This window comes from Epinephelus lanceolatus, chromosome 5, assembly GCF_041903045.1.
Source record: "Epinephelus lanceolatus isolate andai-2023 chromosome 5, ASM4190304v1, whole genome shotgun sequence".
Taxonomy (NCBI): domain Eukaryota; kingdom Metazoa; phylum Chordata; class Actinopteri; order Perciformes; family Serranidae; genus Epinephelus; species Epinephelus lanceolatus.
Genome location: NC_135738.1, coordinates 16,422,476 through 16,442,217, shown reverse-complemented (window position 1 = coordinate 16,442,217; position 19,742 = coordinate 16,422,476). Strand labels below are relative to the sequence as shown.

General features: G+C 40.2%; 1 protein-coding gene across 7 annotated transcripts in view; it reads left to right on the top strand.

Moving 5' to 3' along the window:
- Positions 1-19,355, top strand: part of cald1b (caldesmon 1b) — a 41,903-nt gene extending 22,548 nt beyond the window's left edge. For 3 of the 7 annotated variants that reach the window (XM_078167769.1, XM_078167770.1, XM_078167768.1), the window contains 15 exons: positions 50-175; positions 554-890; positions 975-1,016; positions 1,100-1,765; positions 2,176-2,211; positions 2,305-2,372; positions 3,997-4,237; positions 4,430-4,558; positions 6,339-6,382; positions 6,491-6,569; positions 8,303-8,434; positions 8,513-8,644; positions 11,179-11,250; positions 13,183-13,217; positions 15,854-19,355. In XM_078167769.1, the coding sequence (XP_078023895.1) occupies positions 50-175; positions 554-890; positions 975-1,016; positions 1,100-1,765; positions 2,176-2,211; positions 2,305-2,372; positions 3,997-4,237; positions 4,430-4,558; positions 6,339-6,382; positions 6,491-6,569; positions 8,303-8,434; positions 8,513-8,644; positions 11,179-11,250; positions 13,183-13,215 (2,137 nt within the window). In that variant the 3' untranslated portion in view covers positions 13,216-13,217; positions 15,854-19,355. Of the gene's footprint in view, positions 1-49; positions 176-553; positions 891-974; positions 1,017-1,099; positions 1,766-2,175; positions 2,212-2,304; positions 2,373-3,996; positions 4,238-4,429; positions 4,559-6,338; positions 6,383-6,490; positions 6,570-8,302; positions 8,435-8,512; positions 8,645-11,178; positions 11,251-11,345; positions 11,379-13,182; positions 13,218-15,853 lie in introns of all 7 variants that reach the window. The other 4 variants (XR_013491593.1, XR_013491594.1, XR_013491595.1 and 1 more) reach the window with 4 other exon arrangements.
- Positions 19,356-19,742: the final 387 nt, after the last annotated feature.

The window sequence follows — 19,742 nt, the reverse complement described above, 5'->3', positions numbered from 1 at the left end:
TTTGAGTTAAACACAAACACATTAACATGTTCTATGTGTGATATTTCAGCGTGGGTTGCGCCAACAATGATGATGAGGAGGCAGCTCGGGAGCAAAGAAGACGTGCAAGGGAGGAGAGGAAGAAGATGAGGGAACTAGAGGAGTCTGGAACCTCCAATGTGATTGAAACCAACAGGTACAATGTTGAGGAGTTGCTGGGTTGTGGGACAAACAAGATAAACAAAAGACAAGCAGGCAAGATTTATAACAGAGAAGCAGAAACTCCCACCTGTGGTTTTGTTCTCTCTAAACAGCTGTAGGTCAAATCAGTGAGAAGAGCTGATGTTATTTGTTGGGCAGAAGGGAGATGTTGCAGTAACAATCAAAAGTACATGTTATTTAACTGCTCAGTCCAGAAATAGAATACTCTGCCTCCTATCCCAGGCCTGTATGTTCTTGGAAACCCCAAACCCCAGAAGCACAGTCAGACACAGGACACACACATGAATTACAGAGTTGCCACTTGACTTTCACGCTCTGCTGCTCTCATGAAGTGAATTTCATTTGCTCACAGCATGACAGAGACAGAGTCCTCCACCACCACCACCACCACTGCTGAAGGTGCCGATGACGACCAGGCTTTGCTGGAGCGCCTGGCCAAGAGGGAGGAGCGCCGGCAGAAGAGAATGCAGGAGGCCCTGGAGAGACAGAAGGAGTTGGACCCCACCGTCGGCACCACCAACGGCACAGACAGCACACTGGAGGAGCAGTCCTCCATCAGCAGCAGCAGACAGCGGCATACAGAGGAAGAAGAGGAGAAGAAGGAGGAGGAACCAGCTAAAGAGGAGGTGGCAGACGCTGATACCAACTCCTGGAGGAAAGAGGAAGAGGAGAAGAAGGAAGATGTGGAGGTAAAGTGAGGATTTTATTTGAGAGTAACACTGTTTGGGTTGAGATTATTCTCTTAGTGCTTATGATTTTTGTTTCCTTCACAGGAATCTGTTGACGAATCAAGAACAAGGAGCACGAGAAATGAGGTATGGTAAAATATTTTAGCTTTCTACTAACTTAATTTTGTTGTTTACACACTGAAACTAACACACAACTCCATATTTCATAGGAGGGAATTGAGGAAAAGGCTCCAGCAACAGAAGAAGAAGCCGAGCAGCCTGATGCAGGAATGAAAGATGCCGAAGAGGAAGCTGTTCCTGATGTTGACAAGGAGGAAGAGGAAAGGAAAAGGAGAGAAGAAGAGGAAAGACAGCAAAAAGAAAAGGAGGAAAAGAAGAGGATAGAAGAGGAAGAAAGGCTAAAAAAGGAACAGGAGGAAAAGCTCAAGAAAGAGGAAGAAGAGAGGCAGCAAAGGGAGGAGGAGGAGAGGAAGAAGAGAGAAGAGGAGGAGAAGCAGCGGAAGGAAATGGAAGAGAGGCTGAAAAAAGAGGAAGAAGAAAAACTGAAAAAGGAGAGGGAGGAAAAAATGAAAAAAGAGGAGGAGGAAAGGCAGAAAAAGGAGATGGAGGAGAGACAGAAGAAAGAGGAGGAGGAGAAACGAAAGAGGGAGATGGAGCAGAAGAAGAAGAAAGAGGAGGAAGAGAAACGCCGGAAAGAGCTGGAAGAGAAGAAGAAAAAGGAGGAGGAAGAGAAGCAGAAGAAGAAAGAGCTGGAGGAGAAGAAGAAGAAGGAAGACGAGGAGAAGCGGAAAAAGGAGGCTGAGGAGAAGAAGAAGAAAGAGGAGGAGGACAAGCGTAAGAAGAGAGAGGTGGAAGAGAAGAAGAAGAAAGAGGAGGTACTGGTGTGATTTACTCATCTTTTCACCAACAAAATATAGACATCTATAAAATAAGACAAGTCCGTAATCCTCCAGATTAAGTGACACTGGTGCACAATGTTTGATTTATCAAGGCTTTGTTCTCTCTGCAGATATTTGCTGTATGATTTGGTTTTTGTGGTGCGGTCACAGATCACAGTCACAGTGTTTTATTTGCCACATAAATTTGGATGAAAGAGGTGGTGGTGTCGAGGATGTCACAGTCCGATGTGGCTTCAGTTTACATCTGTGTTGCATTCACTGCCCGGCCTCTGATTGCTCCAGTGTTGGATGGCTTTACTGTGGGTTTTCTACATCATGTGTTGTGACTGAGCCACTGTTTTACATTACTTTATTAATTTTCTTCCATTTCTGTCTTCTGTGTGAAGGAGGAGAAGCCCAAGAAGTTTGGTTTTAAGGAAAAGGTAAAATTAGTTTGTCATATAATATTCTTTATGTATACTTTTAAAATACCGAAGATGGTTTGTGGTATTTCATTTTTTTCTCCTGTTTGCCAGACTGAACCAACCAAACAGAACGGAGCGCTGTTTGAGAATAAACTTAAGAAAACAGAGAAGACAACAAGGTAATTCTTTTCAATTCATCAGTAAATTTTGAGGAACATGTGAGTTAGTAAACATCAAAATTATAATAGTTTTATAATTTTAATCAGTTTTTATTTACATGACATTTTTTAATTCTTGTTTTCATTTTGTTTGTTTGTTTTTTTTAAACATTTTTAGTTTTAATTAGTTTTAGTATTATGCCTGGGCCACACTGCCTGCGTGAGCAGCACATTTGTGTCATGGAACCTATTTGTTTCACCGCCCATATAACAGGTTAGAGCAGTGGTTCTCAAATGGTGTGCCATGATGCCAATCCAGGTGTGCCGTGGGATTTTGTGATACCACACATTGTCATTGCAATATTCAACTAAGCATACACAAAAAGTTATGAATTAATTTTGAATTGACTGTATCAGTAAGTTGTGCACACCCATTTCCTAATAAAGAGGTAAATTCTAGCTTGATTTAATTAAAAAAACCTGCATGGGGGACCTTTTTGTCACTGTTTGTGTGTGGGAATTATAAGTGTGTGAAATATCAAAAACCCTGATTGGCAGCTAGTGTGAGGGATGGTAACATCTAAAAGGAGAAAGCTAAGAGTGGGACAATGGATTGCTTTATTGTACAGAGCAAATTACAACAAAGCACCAGCGAAGACGACCTTCACCACTGAAAGAAAAGAGAAAGAAAAAACTGTCAGTAGACAGTATCACGAAGGCTACCTGTCTTGTTTCTTCTTATATTTATTGTCTTTTGTCGTGAAAAGAGTAATAACACACATTATGGAATCTATTGTGCACAGATACAAAATACAGGTGTGAATTTGGCTTGCCCATTGGTGCGCCTTGGGCACAAAACGTTTGAAAACCACTGGGTTAGAGCAGCCACACTGCCAGCGTGAGCAGTGTTGCTCAGGTGTGGCAAGGCTGCTGCTCAACTGTGGGACATCTAGAGAATAGGAGTCTCACCCATCTTTTCCATGTGGCGTGGCATGTTCCATTGTGACCACAAGGCTTTTTATTGTGAAATATTGTCATGACCGTGTTGTTGACAATGCAGTGGCATGCACAGTTCCATAAATGAGTGGGGTATCAACTGTTAATTGTGGAAATACAGTAGTTATAGCAGCAGGTAGCTCTGCAGCAGCATCACAGCAACAATGCTGTCTGAGCCGCAGCAGTTCAGTGAAGTAGCTGTTACATGCTGCTCACACAGACAGCGTGGCCCGAGCGTTACTTTTAAGTTTTTCGTTAGTTATTATTACTATATAGGGTTATTTGTAAGGGGTATTATGATACAAACATAACACTTTGTGAAGGCAGTTGACTCACAGTCATGTCAACATCACAGTCTCAACAAACATGTGCACCAATTCCTTCTCATGCTTGTTGTGCTGACAAATTTGACCAAACTGAGAAAGACCAAAACATTTCCTGTATTTTTTTATTTTATTTTAGTTATTTTTTTTAAGTACACAATTTTGTCTTATTGTCTTAAAGTCCTTAGTTTTTATTTTCATTTCAGTTAACTGTAAAGTTTTTTCACACATAATTTTAGTTCTTACTTTAGTTTCAGTTAACATTAATGACCTAATGCATATTTCTCATTAAATGATTGTGTGTGTGTGTGTGTGTGCATGGACAGTGCTCCCTCCTCAAAGGCAGATGATGCGGAGCGAAAGGAGGCCGAGCGTAAGCTGCAGGAGCTGAAGCGCCGGCGAAACGATGCAGAAAGCGAGGACGTTGAGAAGATGAAGCAGAAGCAGCAGGACGCAGAGGCCGAGCTGGAGGAGCTGAAGAGGAAGAGAGAAGAGAGGAGGAAGATCCTGGAGGAGGAGGAGAAGCAGAAGAAACAGGAGCTAGAGGACAAGAAAGCCAAAGAACAGGTGAGAGTGGACACTCTGGGATTAACTATATCAGTGAAACATTCCACATTGTGAAAGAAATGGAGGCATCATTTTACTTTGATTTGGTTTGGTTATGTGCCTTTTTATCACGGATCAGACAGAGAGACTCACCTGAGGAGGAATCTGTTGGTTGTGACAAAAGTGTAAAGGCATAGGTGGTTTTTGTGACAGGAGGAGAGGAAGAGAATGAAGGAGGAGATAGAGAAGAGGAGGGCGGAGGCTGCAGAGAAAAAGAAACAGATGGTGGAAGAAGACTCTACAAAACCTGCCTTTGCTATCAGTCCCAAAGGCTCCTCAAAGGTGAGTTTTGGAGAAGTTCAGACATCTGAGTTGTTCTAGAGCGGCTTCAGCACAGTGAGGAATGACATATTTCATTGGCAGCATGTTCTGAGGATGATCCAGAGGAGTAATGATGTTTTTGGACAAAGTTGTCCCTATACTGAATTTCCTAAATGTAATTTTTTAACGCTATGAAACAAAATTCCATTTACCAGTTTACGGTTCAGTTAAGCCCCGTTTCCACCGAGCAGTACGGTTCAGTTCAGTTCGGTACGCTTGTTTTTCCGTTTCCACTGTGAAAAGTTGTGGATGGTACCAATAGAACCATTCCGTACTGTCCCCATTTTTGGTCCTCCCTCTGTTGGGGGTACCTAGCACACAGATCTCGTACTAAAAGGTGGAGCTGTGAACACTGCAGTCTGTTGATTGGTCAATAGAGGACGGTCACTCTGCTCAGGGCTGAGTTGTAGTTGGTTTTGAGGCTCATGTAACCACTGTTCTAACATGGAGAGTTTTACATATATTAGTAAACTGTAACTATGAAATTAAAGGATGTTTTGCTGCCTCTTGCAGCAGCTGGAGTCGGAGAAAATATAACTTAATTCACTGGGCTGACTGCCGACAACTTTTAAGGTGGAACGTTAACTTGTAATGTAACTCAATGTATGAGCTGACGACATGACTCCATCAGCACACCTTAAATTGTGACAACTTGACCAATACTTTAGTTTTTATTGTCTCTCTTGGATGACACACACTTTCAGTAATGAGTAAGTCATTTAAGAACATTCATTCCTGTGGGCTCCAGCAACACTAAACCCCTGAGCTTGCCTGAGAAGGACTAAATGCACAAACTCAGCATTTCTAAATATCCCATTGAAAGAGACTCTCACTGCAGCCTGTTTTATTTTGTTCTGAAAATGTTGGCATGCAGCCTTGTTCTGTGGACGATTCATGAGTTGCAGACTGATAAAGGAGGAAATACAGTGAGTGACAACAGCCCTGCCCATATTTAAGAGTACTGTTTGCAGTGGAAACACTAGGGTCTAGGTACCATGTCTGAAGGGTTACTTTTGGTTTCAAAGGTTCCATACTGTAAGTGTTTGGTGGAAGTTTGTTTGCCTTATTGTGTGACTTTGGTGAATCCAAATTGACCCTTTAAAACACCAGTAGCCTGGAATATTGACCGATTCCCACTGTCTTCATGGCTGTCTCCATAAGTCTGTTTTTATATATTATCTCAACTTGTGAGACGTCACAAAATAAGCATTGTTATCCTCCTTTTCCCTGTTTTGTGATTTAACGTGGTTGTTTATTTCTTTCCATCTCAGTTCCTCTGATATTACCCATACACTGTTAGTTAACAAGAATAAGAAAAGGTTTGTGAGCCAGCGTCTGCGCCCTTCTCAAATATGGCTGTTTTCTTACAAGACCATGACTGGGTACATTTTTTTGCCGGAGTATTTTTGGAGGAATGTTGAGAATTGTGTGTGTAACTCTGCGCATACACGGAGGTATAATTCATTTTGACCAGCAGTACTCAGTGTGTGTATGTGTGTCTCAGCTGTGTACATGTGTGCATGTGTGTGTGTGTGTGTTTCCTGGCTCCTTGACAAGCAAACTCTCGTGCTCAATCACTCAGGCACAGAGAACAGAGAGACCTTCCCAGGGACCGACTGGTCTGCCTCTCAGTGAGGTCGTCTAGGAGACAGGAAGGAGGCCAGGGCAGCTTGACCATGTTAGTATTTATTTATGCTTGTCAGCCACAGGTCATAACCTTCAACTATGCTGTTTCATACAGATCGGGGCGAAGGCAGAATTCTTGAGCAAATCAGCCAGTAAAAGGTGAGCCATAAAAGGTATTCTTTCATTACAATATGAATAAATTAATAAACCAGACACTCTTATATTGGTGTGCCACACTAATGTTTCATGTGTTGTTCATCCACACAGCACCGCAGCCAGAGTGTCTCACACTCCGATTGTCTCCAAGATAGGCAACAGACTGGAGCAGTACACTTCTGCCCTCCAGGTGAGACTCACTGTGCACTGTCATCATTATCATTGAAGTAAAAATGCAGATACAACAATGTAAAAATACATTATGGGTAGATAGATATGTCATTTTATTGTCCATCAAGTGTGCCTCCCGCAAAAATGAAAAGCACATACAGACACATAACATAATACATCATTTAAACATATAATTTATCAATATACAATACAATAGTGCAAATAGGCAGCTAAGAGCAATAGGTTATATAATTAGTAAAGGAGAGCACATCTTATAAAAATAGTAGTGCTCCCTGATGCAGTCATTCTGTATTACAAGTGAAAGTCCTGCATTCAAAATGTTACTGAGGTTAAAGTACAGAAGTGTTATCAAAAGTACAAGAAGTTCTTAAAAAAATATAACAAACATATTTTTATATATTACATTATCAGACTGTTGATGCATCATCATTTTGCTCTTGTAGCTGCTCCAGTTGGTTTTAACTGCTACAGTTTTAAGATAAATCCGAGCGGTTGTGAGATGATTAATGAGGCTGGAAAGTAGAAAAATAAAACAAACAATTCAAATAATTTTTTGGTGATTAGACTTAATGTTGTCTTGTTTTGTTAGATATGTAATCATTTCTCCTCTTTGTGCCTCTGACATTTATTTAAATGACGTCATCTGAGTTGTTTAGAGAGCAAATCTGTCTTTGCCAGAATTGATAGCAACTCACAGACCTATTAAACAAGACAAGAAGACCAAAGAAGGCACAGAGTTTTTGTTTGTGTGTTTGATCTTTAGCAATAATAATGATAAGATTCAATAATAATAAACTTTATTTATATGACACCTTTCTATAGCACATTCTAAACATGAAAATAGACATAATGGACATAAAGCGGAAAAGGCAATTCAATATAAAAGGACATTTAAAAGCAGTTTAAAACAAGGATTAACTGATTCAATAATTTTCATTTAAAAGGGCTGATGATTTGAGATCCTGTTAATCGAAATGTCATGTAGTATTTCCTTCTTGTGTCACCTTTGAGACCTTCAGACGTCATTAACAATCAGAGCCTATAATTCCCAACAGGCACAGACTCACCAACAGACTCACTTGCATTAACCTTGTCTGTGCCGGGTATGGCCCACAACTGCCCCAGAATCTGTTATATGTTTTATGCAAAATCTTAATCTGTAGAATAATTAGTTACTATAGCTGTAAAATAAAGGTTGTGGAGAAAGATTTCAATATTTGCCTCTGAAATATAGTGGAGTGGAAATATAACGTATAAAGATGGAAATACTTAAGTACAAATTAGCTAAAGCAGCTAACGCTTATTATTGGCAATTTTTCTGTTGGTTATTTTCTCAATTCACTGATGAGTTGTTTGGTCTATAAAATGTCAAAAAAAATTGTCAAAAATGTCAATCAATGTTTCCCAAATCCCAAGATGGCATCCTCACATGTCTTGTTTTGTCCATGACCCAAAGATATTCAGTTTACTGTCACAGAGGAGTAAAGAAACCAGAAAATATTTACATATAAGAAGCTGGAATCCTTAAAAAATAACTCAAACAGACTTATCTATTATCAGATTAATGGGCGATAAATATATTGGTTGACAACTTATCGATTATTTGATTAATCATTGCAGCTCTAGTACAAATCTTGATTAAAAGTAAAAGTCTCCAGAATTGATCCTCAGTCAGTGTTGTGCAGTTTTTTCTCATGTAAAAGTATTTAAATCCACCCTCTACTTCCACAGGGAGCCAAAGATGCCAAATCCCCAAAGTCTGCGGTGGCAGATATTCCTACAGGAGGCGCGCGCAGCATCAAGAACATGTGGGAGAAAGGAAACATCAGCAACACCTCTGAAAGTCCAGCTCCTACTGTCAAGGTGAGAGCGAGACAGCAAGACGGGAGGATGGAGAGCTTTACTGATATGTGAGAATCTCATGTTCTTTTTTCTCCCCAGGATGTGGCTGGTATCAAAGGTGGCGTGGCCGGACGTGTCAACAGTTGGATGGCAAAGCCTCCAGAGGCGGAGAAGACAGCAGCACCTGCAGCAGCAGCACCAGCAGCAGCAGCATCACCAGCAAAGCCAGCAGTAAGACCTGATAAATCCTCGTCTTGGTCACACACATACACACTATTGTGAATTAGACACCAGTGTTGCTTCAACAGAGTAATCCCTTGATATTCTGCACACGCTAATGTGCTCATTTGCACACCCACATGCCAGTCTTTTGTTGGCTGCAGCCATTATATATCTGAGCTCCGGGGCTGGGAAACATGTCTGGAGTCTAGTGACACCACATGGACAGTTTACTCAACAACACCTGCGACCAAAACCCAAACTACCCTCTGTGTATTAATCTTTACCTGATGTGAAAGTTTCTAATATATGTTTTTGTACCCTAAACATGTGCAAAATCATTGAATGGAAGATGAATATTACTTTCATTGTTGCCTACAACAGTCCAACGACAAAGCAGTGAGCTGCAGCAGTTGTGTGTCAGGTGGCTGAATGCCAACGTGCCTTCTTGCACAGCCGTTTCTACACCCCTCTGTACATCAATCACTTTGGCCTCTGTGGGTATTTCAAGATTATATTACAGCCCATATAACCCATAAAACATACAGTACTTTTAAACAGTTATCTCACTTTTTGTTTTTGGATTTAACTCACTTGAAGCCAAAAAACTAGATATTTTAATCTAAGTGCGACTCCATATTTAGAGTCTCCTTCAGACAAGGGTAAAAGGTCAGGTCCGTTCACATTTGTCTCACACAGACACATTATCATCCTATTTTAAAACACTGACAAAACAACCAAAGAAGTAAGAAGTATGATTAAGTTATTTATTATCAAATGGGGCTTTGAACTGGGGGCTTGGTGGACACTGTGTCCTTATCTTAAAGTAGGACACCAGCTGCTAATCTTACCACGTTTTCTGGAGACATTACACGATGTCCACATGCAGCAGCATTGCTGGATGACATATGACATTGTCCTAACGTGAAATTTATGAGCGAGATATCTTTAGTGTCAAACGTCTTGGCCGTCTCGCAGAGGAGTGCTTGTAACCTTGCCCTCACTCATGCTGCAACACCTCCCCCTGATGGAAAGAAGCTGCACAGCAGACCAACAGCTCATGTCTGGATTCTCTTTTGTGTGTTTACTGTGTTGTTGCTTAATTCTCTTCTGCTTTTCTTTCCTCTTTCCAACTGCACTGCTTTTTTCAGCTTTCCTCACTTAAACTTCTGCTGTCTCTTTGCCTGCTCTTCAAACTGGTAAAGGTATCTTTTTACATATGTTTCACTACTACTACCACCACTAATAATCAGAATCATAGCATGGTTTCTAAACATTTGCATACAGCCTGTGGTGGAAAATAATAAAACTTATACACTCCAGTACTGTACTAGTAGAATTTTGAGGTATGTATCTTGAGTGTTTCCATTTCTACTTCCCTACATTTCAGAGGGAACTTGTACTGCTTACTCAAGTAGATTTACTTCAGAGTGTTAGTCACTGGTTACAGTCTAGGTACATTTGCTTCTGTACAGTGGCGCCCCCAAGGGGGTGATGGGGAGGCCACGGCCCCCCTGATACAACTCACTGCCCTCCCACTGATTACCCCTGGTGTAATTAATCGTAGGCTGATATATATACATTAAATGAGTGCTGATATATATACATTAACGGACTGAGTGATGTGATTTTAAGTGCATGGATTCTGTCACTGTTAAGAATGTGTTATGTTACACAGTAAAAAGGTCTGTTATGGCAGTTACAGAGTTTTCCGTAGAGTCAGTGAACGTGTGTTTTTAGATGCTAGGAAGCCTGTCAGTCAACACTAGCACCTATGACATCGATTGACAGAGGCTTGAGGAGGTAGTGTTGTTGTTATTCCTGCTAGTGTGTGTGTAAGCTGAGGAGTGGGAGTTGTTGAGGTAGCCGCTTATACAGAGAACTCCTTGTAAAGTAGACAGGTTTTTATTGTTTTGGCGTTGGCTATGGCCCCACAATACCCTTTGTTAAAGTGAAGGAATAAAAAGCCAGCAAAATGAATTCATGCCTTGTAGCCTCATTGTTAGGGGATGCTACAATATGACTGTCTTTAAGAAGCTGTGGTGCACTCATTTTTCGAACTAAGGTAGTGGTATCTCTTGAAACTAGAAAAACTAAGGCATCCATTGGTGCCAACCATGTCAGCATAGCTTGTCCACAAGGGGGCATCAAGGTTAGGCAAAATTTTTGTGGGGGAACAACTAACATCGCCATTTTCGAAGGGGTCCCTTGACCTCTCACCTCAAGATATCTGAATGAAAACGGGTTCTATTGGTACCCATAAGTTTTCTCAGGGTACTCCGGCTTCCTCCCACAGTCCAAAGACATGCAGGTTAATTGGTGACTCTAAATTTGCCCGTAGGTGTGAATGTGAGCATGAATAGTTGTCTTCCTCTATGTGTCTGTCCTGTGATAATCCCACGATATGTCCAGGGTGTACCCCGCCTCTCGCCCAGTGTCAGCTTTGAAAAATCTCTGGGGGTGCCACTGGTTCAGTAAAAGATCTTATTATTTCCTCCACCACTGCATCAGACTAACAGGGCCATTGTTGGTCTTATTTGTCTCAGGATGTGAAACCAGGTGACGTCGGTAACAAGCGTGGCATGTGGGAAACCAAGAAGAGCTCTACACCTGCCAAGGTAACACATACATACACCTGTACTGCAAAGGAGTGGACAGATTAATGTTTTAAAGTCTTTACAGTGACCTGGTCCTGTTTGTTTGTTTCATTCAGTAGACCTAATAGAAGGGTGAAAGAGGTAATGTGGTGAGAACACTCAATGCACGTTTCACCGACACAGAGTGATTGGTGTTTGTGGTGTTTGTGGTGTGGTGTGATGTTTTCATATTGCCTCAATACACTTATGATTTGGGTCAGTGTTGCCAAATTGGCCAGTTTTTGCCCATTGGTGCTACTTTTTCTTTAACTTTGCAAATAAAATTGTTTAAGGGAGTTGTGATCATTTGGGCTTTATTTTGTTCCAACTGTCAGTTTTCAGCCAACAAAAAGTTGAGTTCAGTCAGCTCAGCTCAACACACTAAGTGATAATTGTCTGAGTCGTTTTAGTTTATTAAAACTATCATAAAATGTTTTTCCTTCTCCAAATACTATCCTGTCATACCTCTGTGACAAAAGACTTGAAAGCGTATGTTTATAATAGTAAAAACCTTTAACATTTAATGTAATACTTTCTAAAATACCTTAATTTCATCTAATGTTATGAATCCTCTTATTTATCCATATAATTAAACGTTATAATAATTAAAAATGTGATAATTGTGCTAACTTTGGTCTTAGATTGGGCTCCTTTTCTAAAATTTGGCAACACTGTCTGGGTTATTTATTCTTCAGTTCAGTCAATTCAAAAGGTAAACATATAATTCAATTACAGTCTTACACATTATGTTTCAGTAATGGACTGTACAAAATGGGGGTGAATAAAGGGGTCTAAACTTATCCACTTTCCAGAGTTTCCTTAAATTTCTATAATTATTTTCATTTTTATTTTTCTAAATGTGCAACAGGTCATTAAAGACATGTTTGGTCGTATGCAGATGACACCATCTTACATGTTTCAGTTTTTATGGTTAAGTTACTGCATCAGTTCAGTACTGTTACTATTTATTTATTTTTATTTTTTTGGAAGGAGGATGTAGCTGTTTTTCTCTCAGTAAATGGGAAGAGCCAAGGAAGAGAATAACACTGAGGGACGCCCTTGCTTGTGTAAACTGAAACATAAAGTCAGCCTGCTGCCCCCACTCTTAATCATTTTAACACAGTCAGTAACTCATTAGCCTGTATATGATCATTATTTCTTGTTAAAAATGGGACATAAACTGAATTAAACTCCTCCCTTTGAGTTGCCTGAACTGAATTTGATGTGATGAAGATGTGATGGCTGCCACTGGTGTGTTTTTCTGTATTACAGAATTGTATTACCCCTCCTCCTCCCTCTCACATACGTATTGTAATATGCACTATATCATGTGTAGGTTATTAATAGTTCCCACACTGCGTTTGAGGACATAAATAGTATTCCTTGGCTCTGATGTGGTTTTTCCTTTGAAACATGGGTGACTTTCATACATGAATATGATCTGTATATTGCTACAGGACATGTGGCTGCACTGTGCACAGCTTTAGGAGGATATTATGGTGGAGTGCAAGAGGTTATGTTTGAATATTGTTTATGATTTATTTTTAAAGCCAGGAGTGGTTTGAATGTAGTCTTTGATGTAGGATTTACCCCTGTTTTTTCATATGAGAGTGTCAAATGGTATATAAAGTAACATACCTGATATATGTAGTGTTAGTGCTATTTTATGACATGTTTTATATAGTAAATATTTATCTCATCACTGCACCACCCCACCTATGTTGGTCTAAGATGAATCCACAGATGAAACAAAGCTTTATAAAAGATTTCCTTTATTAGGACCCCCATTTGCTTCAGTGACGCAACCCAAACTCAAAAACAACCCCAGAATAGGCAGTACTAAATGTAGTTTGCATATTTTGTTAACATTTTCTTTCTTCTTTCCTTTATTTCTATCTTTTTCCTTCTGTCCAGGTGGCAGTTGGAGTCAGGAGCAAATTTCACTAATGGTAAGTTTCTTAAGTAAACTTGTAAAAATGGTTGAATGTAAATAAGTACATTTACTCAAAGACTGTACTTAAGAAAAATTCAGAGATTCTGTATTTGTGATTATTCTATTCTTTCACTGCAGTACTTATCAGAAGAAAATACTGTAATTTTTCCTGCGCCACATTTATCTGACAGCTGAAATATCAGCATGAAATGACAACATGAAAGGAGCCATTCTACTGCACAATGAGTACATTTACTTTTCATTCTTTAAAGGAATAATGGGACGTTTTGGGAAACACGTATTTGCTTTCTTGCCAAAACTCATTCATTAGTAAAGTATAAAAACAACAATTTGCAATTTTTTGGCTTTTTTGATAGGTAAGCTTCAGAATGAAAGGGGACATAGCCCACATGGGTAAACAGGGCACCCATTCTACCTAATGATCTACTTGGCACCCCAATGATTTGCAGTTTTACAGGGCGTTGTGTGCTGGATGAATTCTTGGCTGGGGGCAGTGAGACTTCCTGGAGTCGATTGACTTAAGACTCCAGGTCTAAGTTAATTGGTGCTAAGCAAGACTGACAGGTGACTTGCTACATCTTTATATTGAAAGGACAAACATCCAAAATCAGTTCTAATCTAAATGTATTTATAAGGAACATATAAGAATGACATTTTAGTAAAGTACTTTACAATCAAAAATAATTAAAACTATATACAACACCTAAAGACCAGTTAAAAAACCCAAAAGAACAGTCACACTGAATTAAAAGCCAAGCAACAGAGATGTGTTTAAAGACGATATTTAGAAACAGACAGTGTAGGGGCCAGCCTAACATGCAGAGGCAAATCGCTCCAGAGTTTGGAAATGGATGTATAAAGAGAACTGGACAGAGCAATAAAGGTGGGTCTACCTACATTCCTATTAAAAGTTGCTCAGTGGTGCATGAAGCCAAAAACAACTGAACAATCTCCCACATCATGGGGCTCATCAAGTGCACTAGAGACTCTGCCAGTCAAGCAGCTTACTTCCAGTTTAGCACTCTGCTAACTTCAATGGGTATAAAGTAATTTAATCGTGCAGCTCTTCTAGACTTTCCAAATGTTACTGGACCAAAATGGGTCAAACGTTGATAGTGAAACAAGTCATTTAACGTGGATTGTGATGCTAAAAAAAAATGCGTCCACTAATTTACAGACATTTCTTTCATGATCTAAGTCTATGGGAAAAAGTCTTTCTGGGCCCTATGGCATCACATGATGGACCGGGACCACAGTTTGGCCACTTTTAAAATTGACTTTGAAGCCCGGTGCTATCCTGGGTCTTGGTGTGAAGGCTACAACCACAAAGGAACGTCCTCCTCTGTGCCTCAACCTTGATCTTGAGACAGCCAGAGGCAAGTGGTCGCTGCACATGAGATTGGTATCAGTCTTCTCATCTAACTCTTGGCAAGAGATCAAAGAAGCATGTCAAACTTACGTAAACTGTAGCTGAGTATTGCTGCCAATAACACTTAACTTTTTTTACGCATAATAAAGTGTCTGTGTACTCATGTAGTTCTACATTTACTTAATTAACCAACCTGAACCCACCTTGTCAATGTGCACATTCTACATGTTAAACCAGGATTTATCCTGATCCATCTTGGAGGAAACAGAGTTTAGATGAGGTGTGTCTGTCCTTCACACCATTTTCTAAATCAGTGGGGACGGGCTAAGACTGATTTATAGCCCTCTGTGGACTCATAATCACTACAACCCACTGACTGTCCTTTGCGCCAGAGTGGCCGCTCACACTAAATCAAATCTGCTGTGGGAGATTTTTGGGCAGTGGCTCAGCTCTGTGGCACTCTGGTCTGTGTTTAAAAAAAGACCCTCACCCTGACCTTGTTTCCCAGTATAAAGAACCTTCCAGACTCCTGGGATGGCTGACGTGTCTCTGCAGTGCACTGTTCACCCAGTGCCACCTGGGCTGTCTAGTGCCGCGGTGTTGGCGAGTTGTTAGGCATACCACAGTGCAGCTGCTTGATTTTCACATTACAGCTGACTGCTGGGGAGGATTACTACCGGTTTAAGCAGCAAATCAGCCTCGATCACCGGGCTTATTCACTCAGTGCTACCGATAAAGTCCCCATATGTATCCCTGCAGTCTGTGGAGACAGTTTAATTGGTCATTAATCATGAAAAAATACATTAAACATGAGCTGATGTTGGCGTAGTAAAACTGTTTTTCTTCTCCATGCTCATAAAGTCACATTTCTTCTGACACCAAGCCCCTGACGCTGGAGCCAGAGCGTGGACAATAGGAGTGGAAAAGTGTTTGTCGAGTGTCAGCTCAGACCCTAAATAGCAATCCCCGCTTCTTCATCAGAAATAGACCACTGAGGAATGAAGTAAAGGGCAAATGACAAAGTTACAGCTTTCAATCACACATAAAAGAGTCCTGGTATGTGTCAGCAACAGTAGAACTGCCTCTGATGTACAAACACATGCACATACAGCATATACATAGAGTATAAAGGTAAACACATTGAATAACAGCCCTGACGCTATAATCTCGTTCAACACCTAATAAACTTTGAGAGGTTATGCAATTCTAAATTGATGTATGCATTACCTGATAGATCTTTAATGTCTGTCTCTCTCTGTTAGGAGGCGTGAAAACCGAAGCATTGACATCCCCGTTTAAATTAAGCCTCACCTGTCCAGACACAAGGCTCTGCTACTGTATGTGCATCCATTTCCCCTCAACTTACCTGTGCTTTGCATGAAGTCCACACCAGAGTGAGGAAAAGACGAAGGACCAGGATAAGTGACTCCCAGCATCAATGTCTCCAGAGATTTTTCCTCAAAAGTTAAAAAAAAACTATGTTTTCATCAGACTTGACTTGATTTTTTACTAAGGAATTAAAAGTCGATTTTATACGTAGTGACGACCCAGTCGCCAGAATAGATGTTGGCAACGTTTCTGCAAACCATGGATATGTTACATCTTGTCTGTCATTATGTAGGAAATATGTTTCAACAATGCTGTGGTTAAGGTGTGGTTTGGTTTAGGCACAAAACCTACTTGGTTATGGTTTGGAAAAGATTATGTTTTGGCTTAAAATACCCAGTTTCGGGGGCACATTCGCAGCAGGAAAAGCAGAGATATCTGCAAAAATCAACCACTTTTTTGCCACTATGCCTGCTGGAAACGCAGCAATGTCTTGTTGAAAATCAACCACCGTTAGTGCCACTATTCTTGCCGGAAAAGCAGCAATGCCTCAGCAAAAAACAACCACTCTTCGAGCCTTAAAAGCCACAGTGATGGATCCTTAAAAACACCCATATTTGGGTGTTTTGCAAATATAACGTGTTCATAGTTTGCAGAAACATAGACCAACATTTTCTTTTGCTGACTGGGCTGCTAGTAAGGCTTTTCAGGACAAAGTGCCACATGTTTAATGCTTAGTAGGTTAAGGATTGTGTAGTGTCCAGCTATTTTATCAAGGTTACAAATTTCAGATGGCTGTGCCTGAATGTTATATTGCTCACTGACATGTCTGCTCTTCTTGTCGTGTATTGTCATATAGCTTAATCCAAATAATAGGCATTTGTGTTTTATTGTCATACACACTCACTGCTTTTTGGGATGACAGTCACTGTTTTGACTCCATGTGATAACCAAGGCTGTTTAATGTGCATCTCACCGCTTAGATTAAACTGCCACTGAGCTGGATGTTGGGTGACGAACCTGTACATAATAGAGTCATTTCTCAAGTCAGCACCATTTTATAATAAGGCAGCCTTTATTAAGGGTTTATGAATAGTAACTTAAGACTTTATTAATGGTTAATAGTGGTTGATAAGTCAGTAATGAGAGCAGTTTTTGGGTTGCCATGTCTTTTGCATGCATTGCCTTGAAGTTTGGTGCAGACATTCATGGTGCCCAGAGGATGAATCCTAATGACAGTGATGATCCCCTGACTCTTCAAATAGCGCCACCAGCAGGTCAAACTTTTCACTTATCCAGTGAAATATCTCAAAAATATAATGGATGGATTGGCACTCATTCCTGAGGGTAAAGCCTTCTGGCATGATGTGATTTTGCCAAGTAGGAAATGCTCCTAGATCAACTTCCCACGTTGCGATCAACCAATCACAGCCCTGTGACATTGTCAGTGTGCTGCTCATGTGCTTCCTTCAAAATTCCTTTGTGCATCTTCTAAGCTATTTTTCCAAATTGAAGTTGGTTGGTTATATTGAACAATATCCTCAGCAACACTGAATAAAACCTCTATGAGCTACTCCAGGGTTAGTGAGGCGGCTTGGTAAGTGGGTAAGCTAGGCTATGCTAACAAGTAAGCTGCCAATAGGCTAGTATATAAGCCAGGTAGTTTGCTATCTAAGTCAGCTATGCTACTACGTAGGCTTGTCGATAGGCTACAGTATTAGCGAGTTAGCCTGCTAAATTGGTAAAGTTAGGTCATGCTAACAATTAAGTTTTCCAGTAAGCTAGACTATTGTTCAGTTACAAAGAGTACGGATAATATAATTTTTCAATTGCAAATACTTGTAATAAACATATTTCCCTCCATTTTATAGCCTATTAATGAAGACTGCAGTGCTTATGTTAATAGCAAGCTAACTCGGTAATATTCTAGTCTATTGGCAAGTTTACTTGTTAGCATAGCCTACCCAGTTAGCATGCTAACTCGCTAATGTCCTAGTCTATTTGCACGTTTTCTTGTTAGCATAGCCTACCTATTTAGCAAGCTAACTCATAAATATTCTAGTCTATTGGGAAGTTTACTTGTTAGCATAGCCTACACAGTTAACAAGCTATATTGCTAATATTCTCATCTATTGGCAAGTTTACTTGTTAGCATAAACTTCTGAATTAGCGAGCTAACTCGCTAAATTCTAGCCTATTTATAAACTCAGTCGTTAGCATAGCACCTAGTTAGCAAGCGAACTCGCTAATGTTCTAGTCCATTGGCAAGTTTACTTGTTAGCATACTCTATCTAATTAGTAAGCTAACTCGCTAATATTCTAGTCTGTTAGCTTGTTAGCATAGTCTTCTGAATTAGCAAGCTAACTTGCTAATATTCTAGTCTATTGGCAAATCTACTTGTTAGCATAACCTTCTTAGTTAGCAAGCTAACCCACAGCACACTGATGTGTCAGAGGGCTGTGATTGTGATTGTAATATTGGTCCAGGAATACAATTTGGGATGTTGATCCAGGAACATGTTATGTTTTGCTATAAAACATGGTACGCACATTCATGTTTCCCTTGGAATGAACTTCAGTAACCCCAGCCTTTCATTTAGTGCCATCATCAGCTGAACATTTTGTCTATGACCAAATACCTGCACAAATAATATTCATATCAGCCTCAACTGACCTTTGTGTTTGGTATTAATCAGCAACCGTTAGCTTGCTGCAGAAGTACAGCCTCACAGAGCAGACAGAGTGTCCTGTCAGCTATGAAGGACCGTTGGACCACTCAGTGCCCATAATACAAATTGAATAGATTATTGTAAAAGTATTCTTCATTAATGGCTTATTAGCAATTCTAACTACAGAGTCAATTGCTTATTAGAAAATGAGAGCCATAAGCACCTAAGTTTATAAAGAGTGTCTTATTATGAAGTGGCACATTCAGCCCAGGACTGCAGCCAGAGAAACACTGTGCACGCCGTTCAATGTTTCTGTCAACAACACATGGGTTTGTTACCTTTTTTAAACTTTTGGCAGTTTAAAAATCACATTATTGTGTAATATAAGCACCAACAAAGTCTATGAATACGAGTGTAAGCAAGTATCCACTGTAACAACTATTCAGTGACCAAATTTACTGTTTTATTTAACAGGCTGGTAGCAGTCTTGCTTTACTATCATCTGTTTACGTGCCACTAACAATGCAGTTTATTTGCAGCAGCTGCAACAGACATAGAGGTTAAAAGACAATGGCAATGTGCACTCTGTTTTAACAAGGCCTGTAATTAACTTTAACTTGTATCCTGGTGTTCCTGTCAGTCAGCTGTGCACATGAGTTGAATCCTGCCAAAATGTATTGTGAGTGTTTCAGCGGAGGGTTGCTTTGTTTGAATATTTGATATTATTGTTTGTATTTGCTTCAGCAATAAAAAAAAATAAAGGAACAAAGTTCTGTTGCTTTGGTTTTAGCTGTTGGGATGAAATGTTACCCCTCCTAACCACTTGTGAAATTATGGCAGTGTTGAAATGTGAGTGGCTGCTGAAAGCTTGAATGGATATGACATTTTACCACAGTGGGAATGTACCTGCAGAATGTGTGTGTGTGTTAGTGTGTGTGAGACAGAGCGTTAACATCCAGCTGTCTAACAATAGACTGACCAGCCATAGGGTGCTGTAGTCACATGAGTAAGAAGGGCTGGACTATGTATCCTTGATGCTCAACCTGTTTGTGAACCTCAAGGAGCTGAAGCCTGTTGCTCGTCTCTGAGCTCCCTCTGTCTGGGTCACAGGTAAGGACTCTAATGTCAGCGCTGATACTTGAAATTACAGCAAGGT